The sequence below is a fragment of the Bidens hawaiensis genome, unplaced genomic scaffold (genome assembly GCF_021521415.1).
Source record: "Bidens hawaiensis isolate Kalapana, Puna unplaced genomic scaffold, B.hawaiensis_p1.1 tig00030797_1, whole genome shotgun sequence".
Classification (NCBI taxonomy): Eukaryota; Viridiplantae; Streptophyta; class Magnoliopsida; order Asterales; family Asteraceae; genus Bidens; species Bidens hawaiensis.
The window spans coordinates 33238-48333 of record NW_027495151.1 but is presented as its reverse complement, the minus strand read 5'-3'; the positions used below and the strand labels follow the sequence as shown (position 1 = coordinate 48333).

The 15096-nt window shown below is 38.1% G+C and overlaps 1 protein-coding gene across 1 annotated transcript; it reads left to right on the top strand.

Moving 5' to 3' along the window:
• The first annotated feature begins 6618 nt into the window (after positions 1-6618).
• Positions 6619-10778, top strand: LOC143581054 (uncharacterized). Its single transcript, XM_077063927.1, has 4 exons — positions 6619-7647; positions 8922-9039; positions 9204-9916; positions 10170-10778. The coding sequence occupies exons 1-4, from the start codon at positions 6619-6621 to the stop codon at positions 10776-10778; spliced, it is 2469 nt and encodes an 822-aa protein (XP_076920042.1).
• The last annotated feature ends 4318 nt before the right edge of the window (positions 10779-15096 follow it).

Below are 15096 nucleotides of genomic sequence, written 5' to 3'. Positions count from 1 at the left end.
TTTAAAGGATTTAATGAGTGTTGACTGTTGTCTGTTATACCGTTTATGCTTGTGTATATTTGAAAGATGGCACCTACAAGCAAACCAGCACTCACAAAAAGAAGCCGTTTTTCTGGCCACTAGAAGCTAGTTTGAGTGACTTTTAGTTTTGTTTGTGGTGCTTGAGTTCCTTATATTAGAACATGTTAGTTTTTTTTTTACTATAATTAACAGTGGATTTAAGACTTTAGTAGCCATGAATCCATGATTATAGCTGGTTTGAAACAAAAGTGCGTGTGAAATATCAGTTGGAATGGTGCTGAAATTAAGTTTGACATTTACTTTTCAATGGCTAGAGGAAATGCTTATGCCCTTGCCATGGAAAGGACCAGGTTGTTTGACACCAATTAATAAGTTGGTTGTTTTTTTAAAAAAAATTTTGTTTTAGCATTGATGATTTAATATGTGATAAAACATTAAAGTGTATGTAGAATAACTGTTGTATTCTTGATGTGTAGGCATCACTTTCTACTTAACCATTGGATAGGGATACAAGAATGAAGATTGCCCTTGATGTTGCAAGAGGACTTGCATATTTGCATGAACTGCTTCAATATATACCAGAACCCGATCAACAAAATGTTGGTGCCGGAAACAACTTCAACTAAAATACTTATTATTATTATTATTATTATTATTATTATTATTATTATTATTATTATTATTATTATTATTTCATTCTTCACAAATGTTGGTGAGGAAACAACTTCAACTAGAGTTAGATTAGAATATGTGAATATGTACCAGCATTTTAGTGTATTCTTTGTAAAAGTTTATATCGAATGTGTATGTTTGTACCATTTTTCAGTATGTCATTAGTTACAGATTGTTATGTTACTTATTTAAAGCAGTTGTTTATGGATATTAATGCAGCATGAAAAAAGAATTGAACATAAGCATTTGAGCTACTTGGACCGGTACAAGTATAAAAGAACTTTAATTTACATATTGGAACACTATCTTTTTGAAAAAATAAGGTAAAGAAAGTGATCACCTGTTTGTTCACAAAATAGAGTGGGGTTCACAAGGCATTAAGTATATGACTACTTTGCGTGACGAAATAACAACTCAACTAATTTCAAATTAATAAAATTAAAATTGTACGCAAAGTATTAATTTCTATTTGGATTTTGAGGCAATAATGTCTAATTTCAGATACATTTCATCCAGTCGAAATAGTTCAGAGGGGTAAAATAGTCATTTTACACATTTATTCAGAGGTCCAACCAAACAGACTTAACTGGTTCAGAGTCTCCAGGGGCGGATTTATATAAGAAATGGGTGGTTCCTCGGAACCACCCGAGTTTCGAAATAATAGTGTATTTATATAGAGAAAATAGTAGAGGAACCACCTTGTAAATAAGGAAGGAACCACCATGTTCATATTATGGGCGTTAGTCTAGCTGGTAAACGTTTTGTTTTATGAACAGAAGGTCGCATGTTCGATTTTGGCTTTCAACGAATTTTTTGAACTTTTTCTCTCCAAACCATATGTGGACTGTATGAGGACTTTGTTTATTTGCTTCAATGTCCTTTATCTTTTATTCTTTATACATGACCCTATAGTTATAAAGTTATTTATGGTCGTAGATTGAATTATTAAAAAGTAAAAACCAATCACTTTCTATATCTTATCTTACAAATAAATGTAAGAAACGTTATTTATTACTCCTGACCAACTCGAATTTGTACTCCTGACCATCTTGAGTGGTCAGACTCAATACGTATAAGAATTTTCAGAAACACGGGTGGGCGGGCTCAAAATTTCCAGATGAAAATGAGTAAATTTATACTACGTATGAAAATTTTCGAACAAAAACGTGTAAATTTACGTTACTGAAAAAAAAAAGAAGTTGACCAAAGACACCCTGAATCCCTACATATGCTTTGTATTGGCTGATGGGTTTCTAATGTATTACTATTACATTATATGAAACTTTGTATTATAAAACTTTATGGCTTAAGCTTAGTTTGTTATAATAAAAAAGATGATCAAAATTTTTAGTTGTATCATGCTTGAGTTTGAACTTTCTTTTTCTAATTCAGCCTTATATCAGACACAACGCACCTGCCTCTCTCTCCTCTTCAAACTCACGCACACGGCTACCAAGGACCATCGCGTTCGCCGACCACACACTACCGTTGGTCAGTTGCTCCTTCCTCCTGCCTTGCTACTCTTCCTCGAATCCTCCCACTTTGAATGTAAGTTTACATTCTTTTGATAAATGTTAATTGTTCTTGATGTTGTTAATTGTTAAGTTATTTTTCAAATTTTAGTTTTAATTTGTTAGTTTGTAATTGTTGATTTGTTAGTTTTAATATGTAACTCACATCATCATTTTCACCTCCTGTTCTTAAATTTTTTTCAAAGCTGGGCCCTATGTGGGTTTTTGTTGGCTACTTGATCTTGAATGTTGTTTAAATTACCTAAGGGCTTTTATTATACACGAGTAGGAAGGTATATACATGAGTAATTGGATTGATGTTGTGTTTAGTGATGATTTCAAATTGTGGGTTTAGACTAGCCGGACCCTAAGTGTTTTAGAATTGATTCATCGGCTTGAACCATCGAAACTCGAATCGACCCGAACCTTGAACCATCAAGCCGACCCGAAATTCTTTATACCCGACTCTATAAAATTGAATCATCTAAAAGCAGTGCACCACCTGAAAAAAATTCCTGGATCCGCCACTGAGAGTCTTTTAGCCATTCAGACCTCTTAATGGTTTAGCACTTAATGGTTCAGCACTTGCCAAGCAGCCCCTAAGACAATAAGAATTAATGCAGTCGGACCGAACGACCCGGACCCAAGTCACGTCCCTAGCCCATCATGTCCGATCTAAGAGGAGCGCCCAGCCAAAGACCCAGGCTACTGGTTGCCGCTGGAATATATTTTTGTTATTTAATTATTAATTAATGTAATGTTTGGTATTTGATTTAAACTATATTAAGTTTCTTTAAATTGTTTCCATTTTCTCATTGTCAAATTCAATTTTTATTAAGTTTTTAAAATTTTGGTTCAATTTATTGTCTTTTAATTAATCATGAGTTTCTTGAGTCATTTCAAAACTACATCACTATCACTAAAAAACTTTAGAAGTTGTATGGTAGCAAATGAAGTGAAAAACGATAATAAAATGTTGAATGATAATAGTGATACAAGGTTCAAAGATATGAGAACTACAATATACAACAAACTGGATGTTATGTTAAAAGATATGAGAACTACAATACATAACCAGCCGTGATACAATGTTGAAGAATATGAGAATTCATAATCAACCGAGATATTATGTTAAAGATATGAGAATACAATACATAATCAACTATGATAAATGTTTAAAGACACAAGAACTCCATTATATATTTATAATACAACCAAGTATGAGATCTACCATACAAAACTATGATATCATTTTCAAATATGAGGACAAAAATATACAACTGTGATAATGTTCAAGTATGAGAAATCCGGTACATATTCATTCTGACATAAAGTTATGTATTTACACTTTTGATGACTTTCTGAAGGCATTGTGAATATTTTGCTTTATATAAACCGAAGCCAAGCATGCTAGCAAAATGAGAGAATGCATTGACACCAATGACACCATTACTTGTTGAAAACATACATTTATTGATGAATGCCGGTTGGAATGAGTTGTTAGCCGATTTTAGTGTACGTTTGGCTACCATTCTTCGGCTAATCTTCTATCTCATTTCTATCAAGTGATAAAGACTAAGAGATTTATGTAATTGAAGACACTACTAAAATTCAAGCAACAATTTAGCACATTCCACCATGGCTCCTGAAAGGCACGACTATGAAGAGCAATCGGTAATGCTTTGACTTTTTCACAAGTTGACAACGTTTTACAACCACCTATCTAATTGGACTGACGAATCAACTAAAAACAGGTACTGATATACTTTCAACATTTATTCTTTAAAAGTTTCATAAGAATTGTTATCCTAGCAAAGAAAAGTCTTCAAAAGGTGGTTATAAAATTTAAAAAAACCTATCAATCCTTCTCTTGACTCTTACACTTTTTCATTCATATAACCCTTGAGTCTCTTGTTACATGGCCAATAATGTTATATTCATTACAAAGTAAATGCTTACCCCCACAAACAAATTTGTTCATTTTATGTTATTATTTTTGTTAAAAACTAAACACCTTGAAACAAACATTGTGTTAGAAAATATGTTTGGTCTAGGTTTAGTATTAACTCAACGTGTTACACGAACTTAAACCTTCAAATAGCGTTTATTATAATCATACATAACGTGAATCTAAGACTTCAAATTTTCTCACCCTTTAAATTATCCAAATTTAGACGAATGATATTTGAAGAATTTGTAAGTATATTTGCAAGAGTGTGCCAATTTCCATGGAGTTATAATACCTTTCTTTATGTCACATAAAGCCGTCCATTGTTTGTTTCTCTTATTACATCTCCTCCAAATCGATAAATAATCTTAGATTTTTAACCCATTTTCCAGAATTAAAGTGCCACAACATTACCAACCTCCGCCTCATGAGCGGGGGAAAATGTGACGTATCAGAATATCCCTTAAGATTTTTTTATTTTTTTTGTTAGAATAACATACTAAATAATAATAATAATAATAATAATAATAATAATAATAATAATATAAATCTTTATATATCTTTTAGCAACAAATAAAGTAAAAGTTTAATTTTTTTTTTTGTATTTGATGGTGTTTTTTTTAGTGTTGCTAGTTTCTTGCTATCTTCAATTCGTGAAATTTAACAAATTTTGATTGTCGTTAAAAAAAGAAAGTGTTAAAATAATAATGATAATGCATAGTGAGGGCAGATAGAACAGAAACGAGTAAAGTGTCAAAATCGTCCTTAAGGTTTGGTCATTTTTGCGAATTTGTCCAAATAGTTTAATTTGTGCAGCTGGACCACTAAGGTTTCCCATTTTTTTGTCAATTTCATCGAAATCATTAACTCCGTTTAACTTTCCTTGTTAAGTTAGGGTTAAAACAGTCTTTTCTAATTTATATGTGTAACACCGCGAAAATATTCGACTTAAGTTTTTGCCAAAAGTGTCAATAATCAAAAGTTCAAGGACTTGAAATGAAAAATCCTGAAATTCTTATTCTTCGCGCGACGCGAAGAAATTGGACAATACACTTCGCGCAAAGCGAAGTAACCTGGCACGCAATTCAAGACAGAGCAGGTTCGCGCTACTCAAAGTGGTCCTTTACGTGACGAAAAACCTCATTAAGTAATCGGGGGCACGTGTCCAACCACGTGTCAGCACCTGGCATCATAAGACAGGCTACGTGTAAAATGATGGCTGAAGAGGCGATTCGCGCGACGCGAAGAAAGCCAGATTTCAAGTATAAAAGAGTGGTGTCAGGTTGAGACCAATTCATATCAAATTTCACTTACATTTTCACACACTTAGTATTGGGAAGCGTGCCCGATCACCGTGAAGTTTCGAGACCTTGTTTTCTTGAGATTCGTGCAAGAATTGTGATACGGATCCGGATACGCATGAAGAACCACCCGACCTCAATCATACAAGTATTGGGCCGGTCATAATTCGTGGCTAGCATTGGACCATCGAGTTATTATCTAGACCCATTCCAACCATTTATTTTAAGTATTGTTTAAAATTTAGACTTTATATCTTTTCCTTAATTGTTGGGATTTTTTCTATGTTTATCTCTTTAGTTTTTATATTTAACATTGTAATAAGAGGTTGGAATGATATGCAAATTATTTCAAAGAAAGATTATTCTCTTTTTCCTTACGAACAGGTTCTTGTTTGGTATTCTCCTTTCGGCCGACCGAAGGAGGGTTATTCAAGCTAGGTTTTCTGGCTTCCACTAATACGAATCCGTATCAAGTGGTATCAGCAACTTCAGGTTCGTCAGGATGTCCAATTACAGGAGAGATCGTCGTCAAGAACACCGCAGATTCGTCGCCGGAGACAGCGGTCATGGACAGCGTGATCTTCGTGACGCCGAGATTGAACGACTACAACAACGGATTCGTGATCTCGAATTCAATAAGCAGCATGGGTATGATAGGTACGATCCGCACGACCGAGACGACCCATCAGCCACCGAGTCCGTCATCTGGGATGGTTACAACAATGACGACAGATTCGAGAATGTGTTTGCTCGTCGAGTTCGTCACCACGAACCAACGCCACCACCTCCTGTTGATCCGATCAGAGCCTTGGGTATTCGCACTGAAATTCCCGAGTTTGAAGGTCGCATGCAACCAGACGATTTCATCAACTAGCTTCAAACAGTCGAACAAATATTTGATCTCCGCCAAGTCTCGGAACACCTAAAGGTAAAGCTCGTTGCTATTCTTTTACGTAAATATGCTTCTTTATGGTGGGCACATGTTCAGAATAAACGTGAGCGGGAGGGTAAACACAAGGTTGAAACGTGGGAAAAGATGAAACGCTTGATGCGTTCAAAGTTTGTCCTCGTAAATCATAAACAAGATTCTTTTCTGGAATACCACAACTTTAAGTAGGCTACACTTGCTGTAGAGGAATTTATCGTCAAGTTTGAACAATTACGCATGCGGTGCGGTATTGAGGAAGATGAAGAACAAACTATTGCCCGTTTCTTGGGGGCCTTACTTTCGGACATCGCGGATGTCGTTATGTTACAACAATATTGGTCTTTTTCTGATGTGTGTAGGTTAGCTCAACGAGTGGAGCGTCAATTCGCGACCAAACCCAAACCCACCACTCGGTTTTCTTCATACAAGCCAGCAACTTCTTCGTCTCAATATCGGGTTGACAACCCTAAGCTAGACTCCACATGGGCTCCACAGCAACCGTCAGGCCCCGGGAACATCTCGAACCGCTACTACAAATGTCACGGCATTGGTCACGTGAGGCGAGATTGCCCAAACAAACAAGTGGTTGCACTCGTTGACGACACAGCCCCGACCTATGATACCGAACCCGAACATGATTCGGATGAACCATCCGAGGTCCTTTATCCCGATCGTGGAGAGGCGCTTGTTATTCACCGAGTTCTCAATACCAATCTCCTAGATACGGGCGACGACACAGCATGGCTTCGTAACAATATTTTTCGCACCAAGTGCACTTCCAAAAGGAAAGTTTGTACAGTTATTATAGACGGTGGAAGTTGCGAAAACATAGTTTCTCAGTTGATGTTTGATAAGCTCAATCTACCCACACAAGATCATCCTGAACCGTATCAACTCACGTGGCTGAAGAAGGGTAACCTGATCAAAGTTACTCACCGTTGCCTCGTACAGTTCTCAATCGGTAACAAGTATTCGGATGAAATTTGGTGCGAAGTCCTACCTATGGATGCGTGTCATATCCTGTTGGGCCGGCAATGGCAGTACGATAGGCGCGCAAAATATGATGGGTTCAGGAACACTTACACATTCAAAAAAGATGGTGTCAGCATTACCCTTGCCCCTTGCGATCCTAGGCAGGAAGGTTGTGAGTCCATGTTAGTCACCAAGGATGAATTTTCAGTCTTGGCACGGTCCCCACAACCACAACTCATCTTTGGTTTATTGATTGCCGAGGAAAACCCGGACATGCCACAAGTCCCATCGGAAGTACAGCTCCTACTGACGTGTGTGAATATATATATATAAATTTGGATAAAAGTCCCACACAAATCGGGTTTTAAAAATAGGTTTTCACCTACAACTAAACCACACATGAAAGGCAAGTGTACCTATCGTTTGTAATAAAGTGTCGGCAAGAACCGAGTGTCAATCCATGGATACGGTAATTTTCTAATACTAAATCTTTGTAAATGACTAACCAAACAAAGAAATCTTAATTTGAGTTTTTAACTAACTAAACTAGCATACAACAAAGCAAGTAAAAATACAAGAAAATCAATCCAACAAAACTACCTAGACATGCATCCACTCTACCAATGTGATAAAATAGCAATGATATGGTAAACATCATGAATCTAAACATAAATACTAGATTACAATCAAGCAACCTAATACTAACAATTAATCATCATGATGGGTTTTCAATTAAGAATTAAACATAGACTAACTTGTTTGTCAAAACAACAAAGTCTCATAATCAAAGGAAAGCTAGCATGAACAACATTCTAACCACCTAAAATTACACTAAATTAGCTAAACTCATGAATTAAACATCAACTTATGAAACTTCAACTAGCAAGTCATCACCAAGTCAAGAATCATAACAACACTCATAATTTTCAAAATATCAAGTGTAGGGTTTCATGCTCATCAATAATATATAACCAAACTAATCTTTACTAGTCATTCCTAACTTAGCAATGTAAACAAAGAAACATGAACATTCAAAGTTTACAAACAAACATCTAGAACATAGTTTTCCAACATGAATGCCTAAACATTTGTAAGACTAACAAGGTATGCAATTCTAACAAGCATGAACACCATCAATATCAACTCATAACTTCAACATTTCCTTGAAAGAAAACCCAATTACCATAACCATACATAGATAAAAATCACAATAGTAAAAGCTTCAACAATGTCTAGATAGTAAATGTTTTTAGCCCATAAGGCTTAATACAACTACAATCAATCTAGAAATAAGCCTACAAAACATGCTATTAAACATAGAAATGCAAACCAAAATCAAGCAAGGATTGAAGGATGGAATGATGAATCTTATGTTGGTGGAAGCCTCCAAGAATCCCTTAAAATTGCAGCACTTGATTGAGAGAAAATCCCAAGACTCCCCACCAAAAATGAAGAGAATTGAAGGCTTATAAGCTGTCTGGTCACTTGGCACGGTCGTGCCAAAAAGTGCACGGTCGTGCCCATATATAGTAAGTCAATGTTTTGCTTTCTCCCGACCAATTTTGCAGTTTTCTCTGATTTGGCACGGTCATGCCAAAAAGTGGCACGGTCGTGCGGCTCGGCACTGGCAAGCATGGTCGTGCAGGTCTGGCACTGGCAAGTGCACTGGCAAGCATGGTCGTGCAGGTCTGGCAGAATGCTTATTTTGTCCCCGAAACACCCTCTTTTCATGTTTTCTTTGTCGGGCGGGCGCCCGGACCTTCAATTTCACAAATAACTCTAATAAGTACCAAAACCAATGAATTTGCATGGAGTTTAACACAAATATGAGGATAATTCAATGCAATAAGATGTACACTTTGGGTTACATCACCTACTATCTGAGTTCAGCGATGTGTTTCTAGGGGAAATCCCTGCGGGCCTTCCTCTTGTTCGAGACATCCAACATTGCATTGATTTCTTACCGGGCGCGAGCGTCCCAAACAAACCGGCCTATCGCATGAACCCAAAAGAGTTCACCGAGTTACAACGCCTGGTCACCGAACTTTTTGAAAAGGGTCTTATTCGGGAGAGCATGAGTCCATGCGCGGTACCCGCATTATTAGTCCCCAAACCAAATGGTACTTTTCGCATGTGTGTTAATAGCAGGGCAGTTAACAAAATTACAATCAAATATCGTTTTCCAATCCCCCGGTTTGATGATTTATTAGATCATTTACATGGCGCACAAGTTTTTTCTAAGATCGACTTGCGTAGTGGTTACCACCAGATACGTATGCGGCCTGGGGACGAGTGGAAGACAACTTTTAAGACTAGAGACGGTCTGTACGAGTGGATGGTTATGCCATTTGGGTTGTCGAATGCACCGAGTACTTTCATGAGGTTAATGAATCACATCTTTAAGCCTTTTATAGGCCGTTGCGTGGTGGTTTCCTTTGATGACATTTTGGTTTATAGTTCGGATGTGGCACGCCATTTAGCACACCTACGAGATATTTTCGCGGTCCTCCGAGATCAAAAGCTTTATGCAAATGGAAATAAATGTCACTTTTTAACTTCGGAGGTACGTTTTTTGGGCTACTTAATTTCGGGTTTTGGCATCCGCATGGACGACTCAAAACTCTCGGCCATAACAACTTGGCCCACCCCAACGTCCCTCCACGATGTTCGTAGTTTTCATGGGCTCGCATCTTTTTACCGCAGGTTCATCAAGAATTTTAGTACAATTTTCGCCCCAATTACAGAATGTTTAAAAGGTAGTAAATTTGTGTGGTCTCCTGCTGCACATTCGTCATTTGACGCCTTAAAATTGGCAGTTACACAGGCCCTGGTTCTCGCACTGCCCAATTTTCTGCACGTATTTCAGGTTGAATGTGATGCGTCTGGCTTGGGCATCGGAGGTGTTCTCAGCCAACAACACCGCCCGATTGGCGTTTTTTAGTGAGAAGTTAAATGACACGAGGCGACGCTATAGTACGTACGATAAAGAGTTCTATGCCATCGTTCGTAGTCTCGAATATTGGCGACATTACTTGCTCCCCAATGAATTCATCCTTTATTCTGATCATCAGGCTCTCAAGTTTATTCAAGGGCAAGCAAAGTTAAACCCAAGACATGCCAAGTGGGTTGAAACCTTACAAGATTTTTCTTTTGTTATTCGTCACAAGGCCGGAACCGTAAATTCTGTCGCCGACGCCTTGAGCCGCCGCCCAGCTTTTACAACGGCCATGTCCTTCGATGTCGTGGGTTTTCACTCCTTTTCGAACCTTTATCAAGATGACCCGGACTTTGGTGACGTTTGGAAGCAAACCAAAGACGGGCCTTATAAATGTTTCTTTCGAAAGGATGGTTTTCTGTTTCAGGGAAATCGGTTGTGCGTTCCTCTTTCGTCTTTTCGGGAAGCTATAGTTTTAGAGTGCCACTAGGGCGCCTTGGCGGGACATTTTGGCCACGATAAAAATGTCGCACTTATCCGGGATCGTTTTTATTGGCCAAAGATTTCCAAACAGGTTTCGAAAATTTTGAGTCATTGCCGCATTTGTCATATTGCTAAAACCCGTTATACGAACCAAGGACTTTATACTCCTTTACCTACCCCGGTTCGTCCCTGGGAGGATGTCAGTCTTGATTTTGTGTTGGGTCTTCCTCTCACTCAGCGCAAAAAGGATTCAATCATGGTTGTTGTCGATCGGTTCTCCAATATGGCCCATTTCATTCCTTGTGTTAAGACGTATGATGCTTCCCAAGTGGCGCGTCTTTATTTTACAGAAATTGTTCGGTTGCATGGGGTTCCGAAGACGATTACATCTGATAGGGATGTCAAGTTTGTTAGCCATTTTTGGCGAACGTTGTGGAAACGTTTGTGCGCAAAACTGCAGTTTAGTAGTTCACACCATCCTCAAACGGATGGTCAAACGGAGGTCACAAACAGAAGCTTAGGTAATCTACTTAGAAGCCTTGTTGGGGATAATCCAAAACAGTGGGATCTTGCCTTGCCATAGGCCGAGTTTGCATATAAACGGTCCAATCATAGTTCTACGGGTCGAAGTCCGTTTTTCGTTGTGTATGGCCGAAACCCTTTTACTCCACTTGACCTGGCACCGTCTCTCGAGCTTGAGTACTTTAGCGCAGAGGGGGATGAACAGGCAAAGCAAATCAAGTTACTACATGAGCAGGTTCGTGAGCAGATTGTTAAGCACAACTTACAATATCAAGCGCGCGCAAATCAACATCGATGGAAGGTGGTTTTTAATGAAGGTGATTTGGTTTGGATTTATTTGCGCCGTGAACGGTTTCCTCAAGGACGATTTGGGAAGTTACACCCCAAGGCTAATGGTCCTTTTCGTGTCCTTAGGCGCATCAATGACAATGCCTAAAAGATTGATCTCCCCGGCCATTATAAAGTGTCTAGCACTTTTAACGTTGCTGACCTCTCTCCTTATGTCGCGGAGGTTGAAGACGACTCGCGGACGAGTCCTTTTTTAGAGGGGGAGGATGATACGGATCCGGATACGCATGAAGAACAACCCGACCTCAATCATACAAGTATTGGGCCGGTCATAATTCGTGGCTAGCATTGGACCATCGAGTTATTATCTAGACCCATTCCAACCATTTATTTTAAGTATTGTTTAAAATTTAGACTTTATATCTTTTCCTTAATTGTTGGGATTTTTTCTATGTTTATCTCTTTAGTTTTTATATTTAACATTGTAATAAGAGGTTGGAATGGTATGCAAATTATTTCAAAGAAAGATTATTCTCTTTTTCCTTACGAACAGGTTCTTGTTCGGTATTCTCCTTTCGGCCGACCGAAGGAGGGTTATTCAAGCTAGGTTTTCTAGCTTCCACTAATACGAATCCGTATCAAATTGGAGTTCTGACGTTCTGTAGATTGGTTAAACGAGTTAGAAGCAAGGTTCTGCAAATCAAACAGTCACTCTGCCTTAGTATTAGCATTCCTGAGTACTCACTAAAGTAGGACCTAAGTTTAAGTTATTTCAATCATATTATAAATAGCTTAGACTCAGTCAAGGCTATGGCCTTTTAACCTTGAAAAGATTTTCAAAGCATTCACAAACAATTTACAATAAACATTACTTCTGTAAGGGTAATGTTATGCAAAATTACATTTTGATGGACATGTAGTAACTGTAAGGGGGATTTCATTAGTAGACTCTTCTTGCCTAAGGTAAGTAATTGGTACAAATCCCAATCAACCGCGGGACCCGTTTACTTACCTGGAGAAGTTTGCCAACGTGATAGAACTTATTAAGCTAAAGCATGTTATATCAAACGTCACATAAATACAATCATGATTTCAAATATTCACAAACCTAATCAAGGTTAAAACCAGACTAAAAGTCTGCAATCTAATCAAGAAACACCATCAAGGCAGCCATTGAAACCTATTTATTTATAGGTTAAATATCATTTCACAATCAAGAAAGTTTATCAATCAATCACACAGACGGTACAGGTGAATACGTTAAACATTTACAAACAGTCAAAATATATTAATACTCTATAAGATAGACAGGTTGTTTGTTTTATAGAGTCAGTCAAACGTTTACATGAGATTACGTGATCTCTAAACCGTTGTAATACAAATTAGAGAATAAAAACAACTCAAACCGAATACACATGTGTCTAGATCCAAACATAACTGTTCAGCCTAAACAGTTAAAGGCTACGTTACTGCGAGCTAACAGTCATATATAGTTCTCTGGTATGGGCTACGTGGCTTGGAGAAATTGTGTGTGTGTAGGGCAGTGTTACAAATACCGGAAATAGAATATTTCTGCTGAGCTTGTCAGGAAAACTATATTTGTATTATGATTGTTATTTAAAATGTTTTAGAGTCAACGTTTCATCAGCACATAGCTGACGTATTTTATTCCACATTGCAAGTAACTAAGTTTGATAATGTATGCTAGGATTAGAGTCGTCAAGAAGATAGAAGCTCGTATGCTAGATGGCTCAATTTTGATTAATGAAATCCTTGTATTATAAAAACAATATTTTGTAAACACCAACTTGGGTATTTAATTCCCAAGTAAGTTTTCCAATGTAAATTAATATTATATCAACCTTTAAGTCTTCCGCTAAAACTAACCCATAAACTCTGATATATTTACAAAACAGGTACCAACTGTTGGTCACACGCTTAGCCCCTATGTCGGGGTATGACAATATGTTAATTTTAGACAAAATAGCAAAACTAGTCCTTTATGTTTGCACGTTTTTTCATTGGACGTCCTTTGGCGAAAAAAATGACAAAAAACATCCTTTATGCTTAAAAACTCGATCACGTTACGTCCATTAGCACTAACCCCGTTAATTTTTCTCGCTAAATTTGGTCAAATGAACCCCACTTTGGGGGAAATAGTGTCTTTTCTTATCCCTCATTCATTTCCCTTATTTAATACAAAAAGGCATATGCTAAATGTCAAAATTAATTTTAAAAAACCCATCGATTCTCTCTCTAAACAATCTCTAGGTGAACTGTAAAGTGTGAAGAGTTCAATGAACCAAAACACCACCACTTTGTGGCCATCACCACCACCACCGCCTAAGACCACTGTTAAATAACCCGGCCCCAACCTACAACCTCTTCCGTAATCACAATCTTCGCAACCAATACTATATTCCCCCTCCCAACCTCTAACCTCCGCCAGCATCCACCACCATCGCCGTCTGTCTCAAACTGTTTCAGATATGAGAAAAAGAACGAGTAGTTGAAAAGGGGGTTTTGGATCTGAGAGTTCCTTGGGTTGAAGAGGTGATGAAATTTGGGGAAAATTATAAATTAGGGTTATGTTAAACAAGGATTGTTGAATAGGGGAAGAAAGAGACGCGGTGGTTGTCTTGCGATGTCATCCGTAGTGGTTGAGGTCGTGACAACGATATCGGCAATGAGAGGGGGTTTATGGTGGGCTGGTGGGTGTGTGGGGGTTGATCTGCGGTGTAGGGGTGGTGCTTGGTGGTGATCAGTGGTGTTGGGAGAGTATTAAAATAAGGTGGTGTTTCGGGTCAGGGGGTAATTGAGGCGGGTGGTGGTGGTTGTTTGGTTGATGATGATCGTGGTTGAGAGAAGATGAAGATGGAGATGGAGGGAGGGAGAGTGTGTTTTATATGCTTTTAATTTTTAGTTTTGATAATGAAATTACTTATTAAATTACAAACATGCCCTCAAGTACCTTGCGTATGACCAGATTTAACAAGAAAAATTAACGAGGTTAGTGCCAAAGGACGTCCAATGAAAAAACATTTTTGAAAACATAAAGGACTAGTTTTCCTATTTTGTCTTAATTTAACATAACTTGTGATCACCATCTAACAACCAACATCATCTATCTATCACACATCTCAAGTTCCATCATCACAACCCACCACCTATCACAATCAATCGCCACCACTCCGACACACCAACAGCACCGACCCATCAACCTCCCCCTCTCCCTCTCCATCACCATCCGTCTATCCGCTATCACCACCGACACGCAGGCAACACGACCCAAAAACCGTTGCAGTCTGTTTCTGGAAAAAACAAGCAATCGACCGAAAAACGAAGCAGTGCCAGAATAAATCGTAAAACGTAACATACCTCACACCCAGTAAATACTCTTTCCCCTTTCATTCCATCTTATCTTCCAGTTGATTAACTACTTACCATTTCTTGATGCTACATTCCCCTAAATGTTGCTTCATTGCACCCAGATCTTGCACTTTTAGGTAATACAC